At 40.9% G+C, this 21,724-nt stretch overlaps 1 protein-coding gene across 1 annotated transcript in view; it reads left to right on the top strand.

Moving 5' to 3' along the window:
- Positions 1 to 21,724, top strand: part of LOC115391723 (CD151 antigen-like) — a 33,994-nt gene continuing 12,270 nt past the window's right edge. Inside the window, exons 1-3 of the mRNA XM_030096060.1 lie at positions 1 to 199; positions 4,740 to 4,824; positions 13,879 to 14,070. Coding sequence (XP_029951920.1) covers positions 4,741 to 4,824; positions 13,879 to 14,070 — 276 coding nt within the window. The 5' untranslated portion in view covers positions 1 to 199; position 4,740. The remainder of the gene's footprint in view (positions 200 to 4,739; positions 4,825 to 13,878; positions 14,071 to 21,724) is intronic.

The following is a 21,724-nucleotide window of genomic DNA, read 5'->3' as shown; positions in this document are numbered from 1 at the left end:
GTCAGCCGCAGCTCCCCCTCTCTGCCCCCGAACGATCCGCAGTTCTCCGCTCACACACTCTCCGTCTGGCCCGAGACCGAGCTTCCTGACCCGGGATACGAAGCAGAGGCCGTCCGGGAGGATTCGTCCAGCGGTTCATCGTTCGTTTCATCGTTTTTCCTAGTTTTCCTCCGGAGGCAGCGGGAGCAGCGAGCGACAGGTAAGCGGAGCAGGAAGTGCTCCGAGCCCGCTGCGTGTGTTAGCCCGACGGCCAGCGGGGGAGGAGGAGGTGGAGGAGGAGAAGCAGGGTTTCGTCCTTTTTAAATCGAATATACGCGTTTTAATGCTCGTTTAAGCCGAACACACGGTTAACAACCTGTAAATATCCGTAAAAAGTGATGGTTTTCTCTCCGCGTTAGCAGCGGTAACTTTAGCTTCAGCTAGCGGAGAGATGCACCTTCACTTCTGATCAAAGCCCGCCAGGAACTGAACAAAACTACTTTTACCACTCTCTAATAACTCCAGTAACACTCAGAAATGCTTTTTTTTTATGTTTGAGTATGAAATAATTACCAGAGAGAGGTCCCCAGGTCAAACTTTGAACAGAAACACGAGATGGAGGTGGTGACTTTCAGATTAGCACATCTGTGAAAGGTTTGAAGCACTAAAGCCAAGAAAAGTAGGACTAAAGTGCTGTTATAAGGCATAAATTATACTTAAAAGAATATGTCAAAGTACTGTTATTAAACTTGTCCTATTGTGAGCAACAAAGCTGTTATTAACATCACTTATTTTCCCTGAAAGTCCTATTCATTACTTTGTAATTACATGCATACTAACTAACTAGAACTTATTGAAGATATATGATATCCATTAAAACCTGAAATCTCACACAAAGTATTAAAAACATATCATGGCAAACACGTTGAAGGAAATTTTTCCTCAGAAGATTTAAACAGGGGTGTCAAACATAAAGCCCATCAGCTCATTTTACACTGAGAGAGTACTGAAAATTAATAATCAAGTAAAACTGCAGTTACTCAGTTTGAAGTAAAAGTACTGTAATCAGTCTTTTCACTTGTAAAATAGCACTTTCTGTTATTAAAGACTCTCCAGTGAAAGTCCTGAAAATACTTCAACTGCGTTTCTGTTGCGAGTCGTGAATTTCATTCAGTGTTTCTGTGAAATATTCACATTCAGTCGTTTATATAACATGTTAACCAGTTATTTTCCTCATTGAATGACTAACTTATCAGCTGCTAGTTCCAGCTATACCTCCACAACTCTTCTGACTTTTACTTTCTTGGTTCTGGTAATATTTCTGGACTGAAAGTACATTAGAAGGAGATGTAAGGCAGTATCCAACTTTATCATCTATAATACTGGAACTTAATTACAATCTGAGGATGTATTATTCTCAGTTGTTACACTAAAGCAACACAAATAAGATAAATTGTGTCTGTATATGTTATGTTTTATACAAGATGACATGTACTGTATATCCCATATTAATCTTAATTTACTGTTTGAACCCTGCTGATATTCAATAAGCCCTTTCAAACAGCTGTTTTAGACAGATAACTCGACTTATTCCTGACACATTGACTCACTCTGAGCCACTTTAGTGCCTCTGGAGATAAAGTTAATTGTTTTGTGGTCTTTATCCGGACAGTAAAACTATTACTTGTCTTTCCTCGGCTGGTTTTCAGTTTAAAGTGAAGTCGTGGCAGGTGTGATAAGCTCGTCTTCCAGCCTCCGTTATGAATCAGAGCCAGTGTTCACATGACACAACTTTTCCACATCACAGTGAGACTGATGATTTGGATGTTTCTAACCTTTTCACAGAAAGTGTTGAGGTTTTTTTTCTTTCCTTTTTTTTTTTTTTTTTAACAAATGCAACTCCCACACTTTGAAATTATACCTCTCAGGTGGATAAATGACTAAACCGCATCGTAGAAGTGAATGTGTGTGTGTGTGTTTGTGTGTGTGTGTGTGTGTGTGTGTGCTTGTGTGTGTGTGTTTGCTTTGTTGTCACGTAAACAGATCTGCACATTGAAATTCTCCAAAATATGAGATAAAGTTTGAAAAACAAAAGCATTCTGTACTGTCTCCAAACTCAGACCCTGTTTAAACGACAATGCTTCATGTCGTCTCATCATTTTTGAGTTTTTATTTCAGAAAAGTTTTGCACTTGTCTGTTTCAACAGAGCTGGCAGAAATGCCAAAAATGATGTGCAAAGTGCAGTGGCATCATTTTGAAAAATGTGTGCTTTCAGTGACTCTGAGTCGTGTAATTAGACCCTCAAAAATACAACTAAACGTTTCCATTTTCAGTTGAACTCATCATTTAAACACTTCCATGTTTAAATTTCAGAAAAAAAATGAAAGAACAACTTTATCTTACACACAATTTTTTTCAGCCTCTACTTCTGTTATTGGATTGATACAGAAGATGAAATATGTAAGAATGAAGCTGTTTAAAAGTTAAACATGGGTAAGTGTTGGTTTTGGGGAAGACTTTGTGTCAATGTTTAATAATCATGACTCAAATTTCCTGTTCGCAACTAATAAACAACAAAGAAGTACAGAATTAATCATTTACTAATATTTCAAAAGGTCTGAATTTGAAAAGTTTATCCCAACACCTTTGAAGCTTCCACAGGTGTGTCATATTATTAACTTAAAATAAAGTTGACTGTTTGCCTTTCAATCATATTGATTTGGTCGGTATTGATTAGAATAAATTATTTACTTGGAGCAACATCAGGTATTCACATGTGAGAACCTCTGAGTCAATGATGACATTTTACTTCATGTCTTCTAAATCATGTTTGATCTCAAATATATTTGTCTTTAGTTTTTAAAAAGTGCAGCTACAGTACAGCTTATATTCGTCTGACTGGCTCACAGAGGAAACTCCGTAACGATCCAATAGATGAGAGCAGCACTTAATCAACATTAAAACTGCATGTATTCCACTTTTAAAAGCATCTTTAATCATCAAGAGCAGCTAGGTTTGGATAAATCAATAGCCCGAGGCTGTATGGTAAGACTGGAAAACTCCCGACAGTCACTAACTTGCAACATACCAACACTTAAATAAATGACTTTGTTCTCGCCAATGATAAAACCCTTTTTGGAGCCGATCCAAGTGTTTCCCCACTCTAATTTCTCAGCCCACCATTAGATCACCGAATACAGTTTACAGCGAGTGTGTCAGACGTTTAATCACCAGACGACGGCCTCGTTCTGTTTTAATGCTGAAACACCAGTAGAAGCATCTCTGAGGGTTTTTCTATTGTGACGTTGGCAGACTCAGAAAAGTTTGCTGACACCTCTGAACTCTTCACTCTTTACTCAGCAGGTTCCTGTTTGAGTTGGAGAAGTAAAAAGGGGACTTGTGCATCATGTCCTGTTTGAGTTTAATTAACGAGACGGAGCTAAGAGCGGCCGGGAGGCAGATGGCTCGCAGACACAGACACAGACACAGACACACACAGACACACTCACTTATTCATGCAGTGCATACAGCTGAACCGAGGAAGAGGTGGGGCCGCAGACAGGGAGAGTCCGCCGGGGTATGAAGGCAGGCAGAGGAGGGCGAGTCCGGGCTTGACTCACAAGGTTCCTGAGAAAATTCTGGGTTAAAAAAAAACAAAAAAAAAAAAAAAACAGAAGTGAGACTCAGGGGAAAAAGATTAAATGGAGGCACCAAGTGTTTGAACCCAGTCTGATCTGAAGTGAAAAATTGGAACTTTAGAACCTTTGAATACACATTTTTAGTGCAAATATGTGCTTTTTAAATTTACCCTCATGATGCTTCATCTCAGTCTGATCCATCGGGTTGAGTCCCACTGTTAATTTATTAACAGTATATAAATTCTTATCAGTAGTTACTTGTACAGAAAAACTTTAGTCATTGTCGCCCTGTTTACACAACAACGTTTCATAAATGGCACAAACACTGAAAACGATGTCGTTAGCATGTCAGGTCACTGTTATTTTCAAGTAACTGTTGAAGTGTACTGTTATTTTAGTTTGATAGCTTATATTTAACAGTGTTAAATGAATTAATATCATTCAATTCAGTTCAATTCAATTCAGCTTCATTTATAAAGTGCCATAGCGCGAGAGCAGTTCTGAGAGACAATATCACCAAATCCGAGAATGAAATCGATAAATGCTGCCCTCAGATGAATTTAAAATGCTCTTGAATTTTAATAGGGAATTCATTCCATATTATAGTGTATAGTAAAATAGTCTGAAAGTAAAACTTTGGCTCAGCATCTCTTGTAATACCACTCCAGACCAGTAGGTGGTGTAGTGAGCTACTCTACCTGTCAGTGTGTTGTCAATCCATCAATAGAAAAAGATACCTGTCCTTTAAGAGTAGCAGTTTGGTTTGTAACAGTGCTGGACGTGTCTTTGTGTGTGTGTGTGTGTGTGTGTGTGTGTGTGTGTGTGTGTGTGTGTGTGAGTGAGAGTGAGGTGGGCGTCTCTCCCTTCCAGCCTCACTGCTCCCTCATGGATCTCTCTGCGTTCACATGTAATAACTGGGCTCGGGCCGTCTGCTCACCCACTGCCTCGACACACACATTAACATCTCATTCGTTAAAAGCACGACGATCACGGCTACACCAGCTTTTATTGGCTCTTTTAATTCTTACATCCCACACACACTTTGGCCCGGAGCCACTTCCGTGTACCAGTAAAGCTGCGCTGAGAAGTTGATTTACTGCCTCTTTCTTTTTTGTTCACAGCATGGGGGCTTATGAAGAGAAAAAGGAAACATGTGGAACCATCTGCCTCAAGTACCTTCTGTTCACATTCAACTTTCTCTTTTGGGTAAGTTCCCCTCCGGCGGTGTTGAGCCAGCACAAAGATGGAATTGTTGGAAGTTTTTGGTCTGAAGCTGGATGAGATTTCCTCTGCAAATTCCATCCATCTTCAGTACGGCTGGAATCAGAGTGGATCTCCGCTGTCATCACAGACACACTCAGAAGCTTTGTACAATTTCAAACATTGTTTAATACTTTCTACTGCATAAAACTGCAAACTGTTTGCAGATCTTTTTCCTCATTCTTACAAGTCTAACTGAAATATTTCTGTGAACTCACAAAAAACAAAGAGAGTTACTCTCTTCTGGCAGTGCAGCGAATGGGGAGCAACATCAACCATGAGATTATTTCTTTCTTTTTTTTTTTTTTTTTTAATAAATAGCACCTAAAGTGATTCAGATCTGTACTTTACTCTGAACAACACTAAGGGAATGGGATGCTAAGTGGCTGCTAAGGAATGCTAAAAGCCGTGTGTTACGACTCTTCAACATCCAGACTTAGACTCTGAGTCGCCACCTGCTAATCACATGAGTTTGCTTCAAGTGTTGTAAACTGAGGTGTTTCTGGCTGCAGATACAGAAGCAGCTTCTCACACTGTCATTACTGCTTATTATGCAACTAGAATCTGTGCGATTTATTTGGCTGCATTGGAAAGACTAGAAAGTGAATCTCAGGTATCACCGGAATGAATGTTTGTGAAAGATAGAAAGATTTTAGTTAGATTTTGTTTAAACTTCGTGATGTCTGCTATCAGGACAGATTTCCATTTACCAAGACAGCAACAAACAGCTTTTCAACAAATTGAGACACATCAGTCAAAATGAAGATCTTTTTTCTTCGTTAACAGGTCTCAGAATCATTTTTGCTAAAATTGTTATGTAGAACCAGATTTCTGTCTGATCATGATTCCGATTCACTGAGATGAAGTAAGAGCGCTTCATGGATATTGTTTTTTGATTTCTACGTCTGTCTCATGAGATCTTCGGTGTGTCCTGCGAGGGGGATAGCCTCCTCATGTGATGCAGGTCTTTGACTTCACGTAGTATACGTGATTTGTATGGTGGTTTATCGTCCAAAAAGGTTCATTGGTCTTCCAAGTTATAATCCAAAACAAAAGTTCTTTTCCAAAGACCTTTTGTTTTGGTGTATGGTGGTTTGGCGTTCTGGATTTTAGCCTCTTGTGGGTCGGTTACGGCCCACGGGCCTTATGTTTGACACATCTGGTCTAGATGAAGGCTGAGATCAGACCTGGGAAACAGTCAAAACCAGTTTCCAGCAGAATCAAACCAGATATAATTTGCAACATCTTGTGAAATTAAAAAAAAAAAAAAAAAAAAATCCTAATATTTATAATTCAAACACTTTCTTGTTGTTCCTATCATTAAATTAGTTGCACTAATTTTCATGCATCCCTTTTGGTAGAAGTACTGTGACAACATTGTGTAGCCCCACAGAAATGAAAGTCTCTCATCCATTGATACTGGACATATGTTTGATGACAGCTTTCTGAAGCAGCGCTGCACCATCTGCTTGGATTGTGTGACTCTAATTGTTCCGATATTCCTGTTAATTATTGACTCAGATGCGACTGGGGGTGCTTTTATTATTTATGACAGTAGCTGCGTGCATAATCGATGATGGTGAGTGATTACAGCTACTAGTCTGATTAAGACTAGTCTAAAAAAAAAAAGAAGGAAGATTTAGATCAATTTATTGTGAAGTATTGTCAACATTATAGGAGAAATTATTGTATGAATTAGGAGTGGTTTGAAGCCTTTAATGACAATATTCAACAAGCGTTTCATATTTTGATTAATATTTAAATCCAAGGCATCTCTATTCCATCCACTGTTATCATTATGAAAATGGCAGCAACTCGACCTTAAACCTCCTTAAACTGTCCTGAAGCCTTTAAACCTTCACAAAAAGATATCTAAACCCTTAGCTAAAATCTGCTTGAATCACAATTGCCCTTTTCTTTAAACAATCAAAGCTCAACATATCCCATTACCTTCTTCTGACTTTAAAACAGGATCAGGACCTCAGTGTCTCAGGGTAAAGGATGTCGAGTCCTCCCAAGTTGGGCTGGTTATGCTATTCTTTGTTTTTTTCTGACACAGCCTTCAGGCTTGTTTTCACTTGTGCAGATGTAAGCATTGATAAATGGTGCTGATCTCGCTTACTTGCAGCCATTTTTTAAAACTGAAGTGTACTGGTCTAAAGGCTCTGTACTGTAAAAAAAAAAAAAAATGCTGCTTTTACAGGAAAACGCCGGCAGCTGTGGTTACCAGAGAATTCCTGTAAAATATACAGCAGCACAGTAGATAACTTTACAGACGAAAAATGTAAATTGATTTACAGGAAATGAAATCACAGCTGAATTAACATAAAAAAAAAAAAACCTGTTAATTTTGTTTTAATTATATATTATGGTACATCAAAAATTAACCATTTCCCAAGCCATTTTGTCTTTTCAGGGTCACAGGGGGCTGGAGCCAATCCCAGCTACTTCAGGCAAGGGCGGGGTTACCCTGGACAGTTCACCAGTTTGCCATAGTGCTGACACATAGGGACAGAGAGCTATTCACTGGAGGCAATTTAGGCTCACCGCTTTACCTGGCAAGCATGTTTTTGGACCGTGGGATGGTCCAGACGGTAGCTGACACACATACAGGGAGAACATGCAAACTCCACACAGGAAGCCCCCGGTATTTGAACCTGAGACTTTCTTGCTGTGAAGCAAGAGCGCTAACCACCGCGCTACCATGCAGCACAATGTCACAATTTTAGCGAGCTGTTCTAGGATATGCTCATGCATTGTACGCACTCCCCTTGTGCTCCAGTCAATCGATAACATTAAATAACAATAGCTGATATGTCACTGTGAAATATTGGTTTTCTTTGAGACGGCAGTGGTTCAGCGGGGAGAGCAGTCGCCCCACAATCTGGAGGTTGTGAGTTCTGTTCCTGTCTCCCACTTTCTGGTTGATGAAGTGTCCTTGGGGAAGACACTGAACCCTGAATTGCCCCCACTGTTGTACATCGCTTTGGACAAAAGCATCTGCTAAATAAAACGGTAATTAAATCATCAATATATGGAACATCCTTTTTTCTGTAGAAATGACAGTGTATATCATGCTGAATGATTAAAGCTAGGGTTGGCGGTCTGAATGAGATATATTTTTTTAAATACTGGTTAAAATGATCTTTATGACCTGATGGGAAGCAATTCATAGCGTGTTTTTAAAGTAGAGCGGAAAATATCCGCTATCTACTGCAGGAGTAAAACGGGAAAAACAGCAACCAATGGTCTTGCTGGGACACCTTTTTTAAAACCAATCAAATCCCTTCACAGTTCGACCTGCCCCCTGCGCGTACATGTCAATGGAGTGCACTGACCCTGGTTCAGTGCGCACGTAGAAGGACGGAGCGTCGTTGCAGAATAGCGGAGAAGGGTTTTACTTACCGTTGAGTGTGCCATAACTTGGCGTAGTGCAAATAAAGAAAAACGAAGAAACAAAGCGCTGAGGACAGCGGTGCTCGTGCATGTAAGCGGGTGCATCCGAGCTCCCAACGGGAGCTCCTCCAATGGGGTGGGAGCTGGGCGGAGCCAGGCGGAGCCTTGCGGAGATGCTACATTCGTGCTACATGCTAGTTTTCCAAGATCGCCAACCCTAGCTTTAATGTTTTTTCCTGTAAATTTAAATGTACACATCAGTGGAATCTGTGATTTATACTGAATAATACTGCAAATTTTAGGCTTATAATCCACTTTTGTCTTTTGGTATTTTCTCATAAATTTGATAATTGTTTGAAGAAATCAAAATTAAATTGTGTTGTTGCTTTTTTTTTTTTACATATTGCACCCATGAAATTCCAGTTGTGCACTGTTTCTTGATTTACAGAAATTCAGTGTATTTACTACGGTGATGCACAATTTTGGAATTGACGGTGCTTTGCTGTTGCTCTTTGACAGTTTTTACTGTATTTTTTACAGACGTTTTTTACAGTGTAGCACCAACTAGTGGCAGGAGACTGCATGACAGTGTAACAATGCTCTGTGTGCAAAAGAAGCGCTCATTAAAGGAGGAAAAAGGGGAATAAATTGCTAACATTACTGCTGCCCAATACATAATAGTTTTGAAAAATGTTACAATCAATATTTCACATGAATAAAAGGACTTAAAGTCAGCTGCTTTTCAGTGTATGAAACTAACTTGAAAACACAAAGCTCAAGAGAAAACCTGTCCATCTGTTGCTAACATTAGATAAGACTCTATTTGTAAGCTGTGTCCACAGCTTAAATTCACTGGTCCCTCGAACGTATACGTTGAAATAAAAGAAGCTGAGGGGGATCAACACAAAGACTGCGATGATTTATTCGACCTCCAAACAGACCACGCTGTGATATTGATTAAACCAGAGGCTACTCAGAGGACACTTTCATTCCAGTCCTGATAAAGATGAGCAGGACAACAGTTTTAATGCGCCACAGTTGTGATACGGTTCATCCGCTCAACAAAGGGACTGTAATGCACTCTGCACCCAGCGAGTCATCCATTTGGAAAGAACAATTAGCTTTTTACAAGCCGTGCATCGGAGAATTTCACTGATAATCTCTTTGTGAACACAACAAACCCTCCCTTTTTTTTGTCCCCCGCCCGCTGCTTTTCCAGTTGATGGAATCAAAGCCAGGCTGCATACTTTCACAGAGGACATAGACGGCGCTTTCAGAGCCTCCAAAACTTTCCAGTCCCGAGAATGTAGCATTCCAGCAGAGAAAAACACACCACAAATAGCTGATTTAATAATTTTTATGTGTAAAAAGAAAAAAAAAGAAGTGTGAGTCAAACGGTACTGTCTATTGGATTTTCGCCTGTTCTCAGTGTGAAATCACACTTGCAGCTCTGTCCATATGTGATCATCATCTGTCTGCCAGAGAATGTGATCCCTCTCAAATTGGCAGACCAACAGTACGGCGTCTTCCTCGTCAGAGCTATAAGCGTATGGATATCCCAGTCTGCATTCCACTTTCTCTTTTTGTACATATGTAGTAGAAATTTTGTTACTGTGCTTCTGTAGTTGTTGAATTATTGGTCTCACTCCATAATTACACCCAGATTTCTGCCTTGATTTATTATCTTGAGTGACATGGATTCAAGATGAGCGCTGACTTCTAACCTTTTTGGGACTAAAAAATAATGACATACATTTTTTTATAGGTTGAAAAAAATTCTGACACACCCGCTCATTGATTTAATGTACGCGCTTACTCAACAGATATAAGAGGCTGTGATATACTGATATATAGAGCTGTGTGTCATCTGCATAACTCTGAAAGAATAAAGTTCAGTATCATGCTCTGAGCCAGAGGGGTCATTTAGATGTTAAAAAAAGAGGCCCAACGATATGTTGAGCCTATGTTTCCACTCCTTTTCAAGCACAAATGAATAGATTTGAATTTTGATTTCTGAACTTCTATGGATTTGAATGGTTGAAATGAACTAAGCAATACAATACAATAATTACCCGGTAATTACCTGTAATAATAACCTATTATTGACACAGAATAGTCCCTGTCTTGCAAATCAGATTTAAGCCAATTTAGCGCAGTGCCAGAGTTTCACAACGATCCAGTTACACTAAAACTGAAGCTGCTTAAATAGACGTCTTTTAGCACTTTAATAAGCACTGTCACAATGCTGTGGTTTGTAATTCTATTGTAATATAGATTGTGGTTTTAGATGTAGATGTGCAAAAATACTTGGCTGTGACTAATTTCCTTCATACTTAGTTTGTGTGTTTACATGTGTGGTGTCTGATCCTCTGTGTGCCTGAGTAGTGATTATTTGATGGAGTCCTTTTGTACTTAGGAAAATAATTGTGCATTTCCAAATTGTTTTCATCAGGATGTCTTAGTAAGTGCAAGTAGTCGTTTTATTGTCCTGCATCTCTATGGATCTTCTCATTTTTCCCAGTAAGAGCCATCTCAGAGCTATTAAATCTTGTCAGCTGGACCTGCTCATAAACACACTGAAATAAAAAAACGCAATGACTGGTTATGTCTTTTTTTTCACTAATTCTTATTGTCTCCATTCAGCTACACTAAAGTCACTTTACAAAGTGTCATTTTAAGTCTTGCTGCTGACAATATCTTCTGCAAATAAGCCTATTAATGTGCAATGAAATATGTTTCTGGTTCATTATTACAGTATTTAACCAAGAATGAAAGATTTTAATGGATCCAAAAGCTTTAAAATTCAGTTTTTGCTGTCTCATAATAATTTTTTATGAGGTTTCTCTTAAAAATGACATTGGATTTTCAGATCAGAAGCAGAAATGAGAACAGCCTGGATCCATGAAAAAGTTTGTGCACAGCTTCGTTTCACAGATGATTTCACTCGAGTGGCCATCGAGCTTGATTTGACTGAACCATGAAGGTCAGAGTGAGCCGCGTTGGCATTTAAACAAAAGGCTTTTTTTAGGCATTAACATAAGAAATGATGGTAAATGTTAAAGATCTCCATGAAATGCTTGAAACATTGGAGCGTTTCTGAATCTATTCCACTGTTAAGGAAGCATCATTTGAAAAAGTGGAGTCAGTTGGATGTTCCTGTGGCCACTGGAGGTCGCCAGAGTTTGACTTTGTCTCACATCCTTTGAGGAGGTTTGGATCGTTTCCACCAGCTCCTGTGCCTCATTGAGTTTTAACAGGTGAAACAGGCAGCTTCATTTTCAGCACATGGAGAGTTGATCGCACAGATTAAACCCTCTGCTGCCTCATTCTGGATATCCTGGGGACAGGATTTTACAAGAACCTGTGCAGTCTGTCCCTTTCAGCTTGTGAAATCATGAAGCTGCGTGTCTGGGGTTCCACTCTCTGAAAGGTGTTTTAATGGAGTCTTTTGCTGGACGGTCACCGATGTGATGCGAGTCCAGACTTTAGAGCTCTTGTGGGTCGGCCAGAAGAAGTGAACACTGTTGATTAAAGCATTTGAGCTGTGGCGGTGGTGTGTTCTCCAGCCGGGCGGTGTCTGGGTGTGGTGCAGTCTGACTCAGTGTGGAGCTTCCGCCGCTTCTCCTTGTTTATTAAATCTAAATTAAGCAGACGCTCAGATTGACTGTTTTGGCTTTCTGACAGATTTCTGATGCAGCGCTGCACCATCTGCTGACTCGTCCCGTCTCACTTTGATTGTCCCCATATTCCTCTTAATTATTGACCGAGATAGAGACGGGGATTATTTATTTATCACAGCAGATATCTGTGTAATTGATGCAATTCTTTATCATGATGGTTTGTGGTCACTAGTGAATGAGAGCAGTTATTGATACATGATATTGGCCAGCTTTTAAAGGATACCTACAGAATCAGTCCGTCTTCTGCTTGCAACTCTTTTGACTAATTTCTGAAAATTAAACTTTAATGTGCAATTTACTTTACATGCACCGTTCATTTATTCACCTTCAGAATGGATATGAAGAATTTGGACATGAGGGAAAAGTGAAATTAACTTATAAATATGGTGTAATTAGCTAATTTTAAAGATTGATTGGACTAACAGCTGTAATTATTTCATACCTGATAAATCTGGTGGTTTGTTTTTAGGTTCAAGGCTGTGAATTCATCGATGCCGGTGTTAACATGCAGAAAAAAAAGGAGAAAAAAAAAGGAGTGACTAAACTGCCGTGAACTTTCCATGCATTCATTCAGCAGAATTTCCAAATGAAGATTTTAAGGATGAAAGAATCAAGTGGTTCATTTCAGTCAATTCACAAAAGTTGTGGTGGCCACAGGGCAGGAATCAGAAGAGCAAGAATCAAATAAAAACTACCCCAAAAGACCAACATCAAGAGTTCAATGTTCAATTCAATATCAATTTGAATGACGGTGGATAGAAATGCATTTTATTTTAGCATGTGTGTTGCCTTTGTTATGTTGTTGAAACTGACCTCAACGTGGAATCTTTTGACCACTTTCTTACTCTGTCTCCTCGGAAACGAGGGAAAATGCAGGTTTTCTGAAATGTTGCCACTGCGCAGTGGCAAGTTCTGCACATGCTCAGCAGATGGACAATAGGAACAGTGTTTGAGTGCAGAGTGTCATGACTCCCAGTCCAGAGTCTCCTGGTCCTGGTCCTGGTCCTGGTTCCAGTCCAGATTCTCCCAGACTTGGTAGTTTTTGGGCTGACAGTCATTTAATAACAATCCGTCTTCATTGTCTGTCCATGCGGATGTCTATTTACAAGGAATTGTTGGTGTTTATAGCAGATTGTGTGTATTATATGTATATATGTATTATAAGAACAAACAACAGCGCCCACTAGTGGCCCAACATGAAAACCACCTCGTTTTCATTGTTTCTGCCATTTTCATGTCAGTGGACATCACTTTGAAAACTTTGCCATGTAAAATGTGGAAGTTTTGTGAAACGAACACACAAAATCGATGCTTTTCCACTTGAATGGGTCTGAGTCTGGGCGGTCGCTGTGAAGGAGTGAGTGTGTGTGTGTGTGTGTGTGTGTTTGCTTTGTGTACAGTAATTGGCCACTCATCCATATTAAGCCCTGCACCCCAGCGTCTGTTGAATGGATGGACCGTCAGTGTGTGTGTCGTGCGCGGTGTGGTTCTCCGCCTCGTGCTCGCCGTCAGCGGGGTGAGCTGCAGCAGCCGGTGACCCTGAGCTGGATAAAGCCTTATAGAAGACGGACGGATGACTAATGGATGAGTCGCTGCTGCAGCCGTTGCTAAGTTCCCATGCGTTTCCACACCTGTCACAGCCACGGCAACAAGCCGAGACGAGTGACCCGAGCAGCGCCGGTTGTCTCTCCACAGTTCTCATGCTGCATGAACTGACTTCACACTGGCTCCGCGGTGGCAGCAGCGACTCGTATTTAACAGCTCACACTGATTCATGTTCAGCACTGTGAAGCCGATTCATAATTCAGAGCCTTTCTGTGTTGCTGCTGTGTGTTCGGGGGGGCCGCGCCCCCTCCCCACCCCCTCCCGACCCCCTCCCGACCCCCCGAACAGACTCCAGACTGACCGTGTGCTCCTCTCCCAGCTGGCAGGGGGCGTCGTGATGGCGGTGGGTGTTTGGACTCTGGTGGAGAAGAGCGACTACATCAGCCTCCTCTCCTCCAAGACCTACGAAGCCTCCGCCTACATACTGATCCTGGCTGGAGCTATCGTCATGGTAACAGGCGTGCTGGGCTGCTGTGCCACCTTCAAGGAGCAGAGAAGGCTACTGCGAGTGGTAAGAGAGCGTCACGTTAAGGTAGAAGGACAAAAGAGGCTGCACACAGTCAGCGGCTGCGTTTCTCTGTTCCCAGCAGTCCTCATTAGAGCACAGCCTCCATCAGAACTGAAGTTTCACTAATGAGTCATGGAGAAGAAGCATCAAAACACATCAAGTCTCTATAGCAGGGATGGACTCATCTGGATTTTAACACCCAGCACAACTGATACTTTTAATTATTAAAGAGTTTATTGTCATATGCACATCAGAAGAACATGTTTTCTCCCTGTACAATGAAATCCTTCCTCCACTGTCTGGAGAGAATGACAGCAGTAACATCGAACAGGAAGACAGGTGATACAGTATGTAAGCAAGTAATTCAAAAAAGAAAAGGCATGTCTATTGAGAGTGAGAACCAGCATGGGAGTGTGCCGTGTGGCAGTCAGGTGGACTTGTGTCAGTCAAAAGCTTCATTTATACAAGCGTACTTTATTGAAATCCTTGTAAAACAGATTAAATCAAAATGTCCAGAATGGTTCAAAAGCTTATTTTACTTGGACTTGGTGCAGTTTTTTGCCTTAAAGAACTGAAACATTTAAGGTCTCAGGTCGACTTTATGTGGTGTGAATGACGTCTCCTGAATGGTGACAAAGAATTTAATCCAAAAACATGAATAAACACATCGCAGTCTGAATCACAACGTTAACTGAATGCATTCAACAGATCACTACCATCTCTAGTATTTTTATCCATTACACGCTCAAGGATTTCTACCCTTTTTTCAAAGTCTCGCGTGTTGCCTGAATGTCGCAGCCTTTCATCTGTTGCTTCAGTGAACTCATCATACTCCACTGTACATCTATTTTTTATGTGTCCAAGTAAATTAGTCATATTAAATGAAGCTCTGATGAAAACTCTTGACATATTGCAGATATTAGGATTTCAGGTGTTAAAAACCTCTTTTAACTCCAAACCACTGTGTGAAGGTTTAACGCCTCAGTATCAGGTAGCCTTGGCAAGCAAGCTTGGTTTGTTTGTTTATTTATTTTTTAAAGCATTGTCACTGCTGAAAGGCCTTCACCGGGACAAAGGAAAACATGGCCGAGCATCTCACTCACACAAACACACTCCTCACATGCTGCCTGCCTTCTGCTCTCCTCCAGCAACGGGCATTGACACTGGTTCACTCCGGCTTCCTGTCCAGTCCGTCTGCAGTGGGCTGCTTAACCAGGAGGCTCACATGACACACATGATGGAAAGACCTTTACGCTTCCAATTATCCTCGTTTTCTTTTTTCTTGAAGAACCCAGTTTGAACCAAACACGTGCACATTTGCAATTCCCAACATATTTTTGAATTAGCTTCCATTATTTTTTTTACTTTGCAACTTTTCCCTCTGCTTGGATAGATTTTCCTCAGCAGGTCCGGAAACATGCACTGGATGTTAATTCCTGAATCTGAACTGCTTGTAGGCATAAATGTGAGAGTGTCCTGTGCGACCTGCCTTCACCTCATGCCGACCCCCCCAGCAGCCACCCTGAGTTGGATAAAGTCCTATAAAAGATGGATGAATGGACTGAGGTGTCTACCCATTTTCCCTGATACCTTCCAATATCTTGCGGTTCTTCAGTGTGACCGAGAAGCTTCTTTTCCAAATGCTAATCGCTCTGCTGAATCGAGTCTGTGACTTGATGGTCATATCGCAGAAGTCCTGGGGGCCGCTGTAATGATGTGAGTAAGGATGCAAAAGCTTGATTTTCACTGCTCTCAGTTAATTTTTTGTTAGAAATAACGGACTTCTGGTTATGAGAAGTACGCATGAAAAACACCGTCAGCAGAGACGAAGCACGGACATGAAGGTCAGCAGGGTAAAAATGAGCAAGATGTGCAAATGTGCACAAGCTTCAGCAACCAAATGAGTCGGAATTAATGAGTGTGTGTGTGTGTGTGTGTGTGTGTCTGTGCTGTGCTTGTGCTTTTTATTACCGCAACTAATACATTTGTCATTGCTGAGGTGCAGAGCAAAAGATAGTGATTAATTTAATAATATCTTTGGTTTTATCTTAGTGTTACCCTATATTTAAGAGTTTAACAATAGAGATCCGTGCATTTAGACTATCTCTAAGTTCTTACAATCTCATAATTGTAGTCATAAAGTAACTGTATATACGATGCATGATTTAACTCTAATATCCAGCAGGAAATACGTCCACAGGTGCACGAAAAACAGGATTGTAAATTGTAACAGTAAAGCATTTAATGCCACTACAGAAACATTTTGAAACTGAAAGTGAGGTTTGATCCTTCTACAACTCGACAGTTTCTTCTTTCTGAGTTTGACAGGGCGGATGCTTTCTGAATTTTTCCTGACAGAATCAGTCAAAAGAGCAGAAACAGTCCCTTGTCTTCCACATTGTTAGCAGAAGCAGTTTTTGCCTGTTAACACTTGTTGTCAGGTGACTTTTTGAACTGTGCTCATAATGTCTCTGAAAACAGAACTGAACTGATTATTGTCATGTGAGAAAACCGTGCTGCTTAAGAACAAGACAAATTATAAAACAAAACAAAAAAAAAATGGTTTTATTCACAGTTTTGCTGGAAGGATGCTCCTCAGTGCCGAGGCCGTTGGCTTCACACAAAAACAAAAGCTTGTCCACGTTTGATCTCTCTGCGCGAGGTTCTGCCAGCAGAGGCACCTGCATGGCCCGAAACTCCACTCCGAGTGCTGCTCACGCTCTCGCCATCCTCGTACAAACCTTTCCAACATGCTCAGGTTATGCAGGCACAGCGCTGTGTCTCTCAAGCTCGGCCAGAGCAGGCGTCATGTCTGGATTCACGCACTTTTCACCTCAGACACGTTCACAAGGATGTTGACATACTTTCACGTTTTCAGCCTCATAGAAAATACAATTCGACTCGGGTTTATTGGCACTAATTATCTTCTCTGTCAGCACAGCACAAGGTTTCCTCAGAAAACCCTCAGAACGCGTCTTCAGGTTCAGCGTGTTCTGATAACTTCCTGGGAGTTAACTGGAAGCAGATCTTTTGAGGTCAGTGTGGTTTCTCCTCAGGTCGGGCGGATCGCCGTGTCTCTGAGTAAATCAGGTCAGATTGAGTGGTCGAAGCTGCGAGCAGCAGCAGGTTAATACCTGAGTGTCTGTGCCGAGCGGGGCAGCAGTGGAGGGATTGTCCAGCAGTCTGTCCATCCCAGAAGAAAGACTTAAAAGCTACGTTTATGCAACGATGTTCATCGAGAAAGGCGAAAAGTTGTGTTTATCCTGTTTCTACGGAGACAAAGTCGAAGCGTTTTCAAAAAGTTGTGTTTTCAGTGTATCTGAGCACCGCTGTCGTGTAAACAGACACTCAAAACAACATTAACTTTTTTTGCTTCCCCTTGAAAACGCATGAATGGGCCCTAAATCTATGTAGCTTTAAATCTCCGATCTTATGTCATATAGTGTGAAGTGTTCATAAACGGTTCTTATCATCGAATCTGATTTTAATAAACTTACAAGATATTTATCTATCACGTTCTCTTAACCTTTGTCCACAAATTTCTTGTTGATTGTGCCCTTTCCTTTCACTCATTCTGCTTTTATAGAAGCTTAATATTATTATTATTGTTGGAGACCTAAAGCATATTCAATTTACAGCATCGATGAAAATGAACATGCAAAACATTATGTGATGTTGAAATAAACGTAAAAAAAAGTAGTCATCGGCAAGTGCAGGCTTTTCTTTTTAAAAAAAAAAAAAAAAACTACATGCCAAATCAAAATACTTAGCAATTTATCAGCCATCAACCACCCATCCTTCTTTCTATCCGTTTTCTCTTCATTTTGCTTTAAATGACTTTTACACATCAAACATTTTTCATTAGAAAATAGAAAGAAAGGCAAACATCTTCTTTCTATTAAACTTTATTTTTCTGAGGCATCAGCCTAGGTGCGTTGATTTTTTTTTTCTCCTAAGGAGCAGGAACTCTCTGAAAACATGTTTTTGTATCGGTTTTTAATGTTTTCAATAGGTTTGTGTGTGGTTGTTGAGACAGACACTCAGGTTCTCAGCCTGTGTGGGAATCCCAGTTCCTTAAAGCTTGGATTATAAGTGAAATAGATTTGCGTGAGATGAATGAAGATCCCTGCTTTTCACAGATGATTTGATTTCAGGGCGCTCGCGTGTGAATTTAGCGGTGTGCACGGCCGTCCTCTCCTCTGCGTTGTGTAGTTTTCTCGCCGCATCCCGAGGAGTCGAGATTAGAGCCATGAATCACCGTGAAAGAATGAACTTGTCGGCAAGGAGAGATGCTATCGAAATTGTTAAAGAGGGCAAACATAAGGGCGGCGGGGGAGGTAAGGTGAGAGAGAGGTGGAATAATTGTCTTTTTTTTTTTCTTTTTTTTTTTTTGTATTACATGACGAGTAGCTGCATCTTGCGTGCGGCGATCAGAGCCACAGACCTGCAGTCTAAAGGTCACAAGTTCTCACAACAGAAGAGGCTGATCCAGCCGGAGCACCTCGGGGATGTTCTGCAGCCATGAGGCTTAAATAAAGCAGCCACCGCCACCTCTTGATTAAAGGGAAGGCTTGTCAGACTCGTGGTGAGCATGTCGGAGACGTTCACGCTGCATAGAGTACCAGAGAGGTCGGCCAGACGGAGAGGAAGAAGACGGAAACCCTGCGGAGTGCGTAGAAAAGCACACAGCCTCATCCTTGCTTTGGAAAGTAACAGAAGAGCGCGATGAGTCGGGCGGAGGAAGGAGAAAGTTTTTCCTTCCAGGGGACAGAGCCAAATGGAAAGTGGCTCCAGAACAGTTTGGATCCACCTGTGGAGAAACTGAGGTCATACACAGTGCTGGTTACAAGCCTCGGCCCTGTGTTTAAGACCATTCCTCTTGTTTTTTTCAGTTTCATCACTTTTATAAATATCGTAGTTTTCTCCTGGTCCTTCATGATAGATTGCACCCAGTGGAAGTCCAGCACTTTGCCATTTACGCGTGAATGTGTCTCACAGTTGAACCATTCATTCAGTCTGACCTCATCGGGCCGAGGCCGTCCAGCTGTGGGTCTGGGATGTTTCCCTGTTAAGGAATCTCCCATTTCCCAGTTTATGATAGTAAACAAGCAGCGCGGCCTCAACCTGCAGCACTGGTGTGTTTCAGCTGTCAGAGTCCAGGAAAGGGACAAACGTGCACACTCATCAACAAAGCAGGAGCTACAGTTTATGCTCCCACCTGCGTCACAGCAAAGGCTGGAATGATTGCTAAATGTGCTAACAACAGAGAAAAGGTACCCTGTAAAGTAACGGCTGAAATAGCTCAAGTCGTCTCGGGACCTTTGGTTCCAGTTACTTGATTTTAAGCCAATAAACATGGTTGTCTCTGCATCATGTCATCCATACAGGTAGAAAGTGTCTCAAAACAAAATGGAATCCTCTGGACATTTCACCCTTCCATCAATTTATGCATTCCATTTGACTAAAATGCTTAAAATTATTTCTTACTGAAGCTGTGAACATGTGAACAAGTCACGTGAGCAATAAGCTCCTCGCCACATCTGTCAAACATAAGGCCCGTGGGCCAAAACCGAAGCACAAGAGGCTCCAGTCCAGCCAGAACCACCAAGGAATTAGTCACTATTTTACCGATCCGGCCCACTCAAGGCTGCATGCAGCCTCTGAACTGAAATGTGTTTGACACCTCTGACTTAAAAAAATATTTAAGGCAGTGGTCACTTTTACAAATCTCTCTTTTAAGTGTCTTGTTCTGCCTTTCTTTAAGATGTATAAGTCACATTTTGAAAACGCTCTGGCCTCAGACAAGCCTCTGGCTGGTTGTTTATGTAGAAGTGGTAGTGGTTGGCTTCTCATGGACTTCTTAATGTGCCAAGAAACATGACTGATTGTGGAACTTTGCCTCTGAGGAACTGTGACACTTTGGGAGCCTGTTCATCCACCTGTGTTGTAAAAAACTCATCATCACATAGTAAATCTGGTTTTGACTCAATAACCTGTTGGAGAATTGCTAATAATATTTCCTATTCGGACATATTATGAAATATGTGCAGTTTTGTTGAGTTTTCTGTTTTTTACCTAAACAAATGGCATTTAATGTGATTTTGACATATTCTTTATAATAAAATACAACATGCATGGACTTGTTATTTTTACCTTGAAATAGATTTTTTTAGTGGGCGATTTGGTGAATTCATTTGATTAATTACTCAAATAAGTTTCAGATCTCCATCAAACCAGTGGCAGACCTCCACTCCTCAGTTTCAGGCTGTTGATGTACAAAAAGAAAAGTGAAAAGGCCACCCACCTGATTATTTTCCAAATCAATCAAGCTATTCACATGTTAACTGTCAGCATTCCTCTTTCTTTTTATTTCCAGTCTGTAGTCCCCTCACTCCTTTATTTCATTTCCAATTCACTTCACATTTGTTTGCAATTTTCTTATCTAATAATATTTGTTGTGTGCCTCTCTTTTTCCCTCTATTGAATTATATTTATCTGACGCAACAGGCAGACAGAGCTGCCAGCCGCAGCCGAGGTTGAAGGGACGGCTGCTCGGTAATTCAGTCGGCTCGGCTCTTCTGCAGCCTGACGAGGCTTTTCATGACTCAGGCGTGATCAGAGGAGAAAACTCCCAAGACGTGGACGATGGGGAATTTACGACGCAATTAAGAGCGGCTGGTGAAGTTGTGGAGTCCTTGTCGTTCCTGTGGTTTGAAGCAGACTCGGTCTGAAGCCCCTCTCTGTCTGTGTGGCTGTTTTTTTTTTTGATGCACGCTGCATCTTGAGGAGTCGAGATTACAGCCATGAATCACAGCGAAGGAATGAACTTGTCAGCGGGGAGGATGGGTGGGGGTGGCGGGTCGCGAGAGACCGGCAAAGATGGATAAGACAATAGAGTCAAGTGCGTGCGTGTGTGTGTGCATCAGTGTGTAAAACTGATTTTATTTCATTAAAAGAGGGGGGAATCATTAAAATGACATGTTGCTACATTCCCCAAAACATTACCATCTTTAACAAATTACAGCGTCTCAAACATCTTTCATTTATGGCTTTTAAATCCTCTGAAAAAATACACTGGACATCTATCATTTTTATGTCATTATAAATTTGACTGATAGTTTTGTTTTTCTTTCCAAACTCATAAAAGTTATATTTGTAAGTTTTTATTTTTAAAGTTTCCTCCTCATCTTGACCGCATTTCAGATATTTAAGCTCACAATTTCAGTCACATCCGTAAATGCTTTGACATTGATTTCAGCGTTTTCGGTTAAATCTGCCACCACAAACGTCCTATATTGTGTTCAAGCATAGCCACAGATGTATTATTTTTTCCATTTCATTTACCAGGAGCATGTAACAGTTGTAGAGTTGAAGTGTGAAACGGCTTCACCACATAAAAACATGAAAACTGAAAACTTTCATTGTTTTTCAAGGGTCCGTTAAAATGTCTTCAGTGCTCAAAGATGCAAGTTTTTTTAAAACAGTTCCATAGTGGAAATTTTTCAACAGCTATTATTGTTTTCTTGAGTATATTCATTCAGTTTTGGTTAAATGGAAAAGTCAAGAAGTGCAAAAGTCCTGTACAAACAGCGTTCCTGCACCGTTTATCTGATTAAAGATAGATCCTCAAATGATTTTCGGAGGAAGTTCTGCCACC

Source organism: Salarias fasciatus, chromosome 1 (genome assembly GCF_902148845.1).
Source record: "Salarias fasciatus chromosome 1, fSalaFa1.1, whole genome shotgun sequence".
Taxonomy (NCBI): domain Eukaryota; kingdom Metazoa; phylum Chordata; class Actinopteri; order Blenniiformes; family Blenniidae; genus Salarias; species Salarias fasciatus.
Note: the sequence above shows the minus strand (reverse complement) of the source record. Positions and strands in the feature narration are given on the sequence as shown.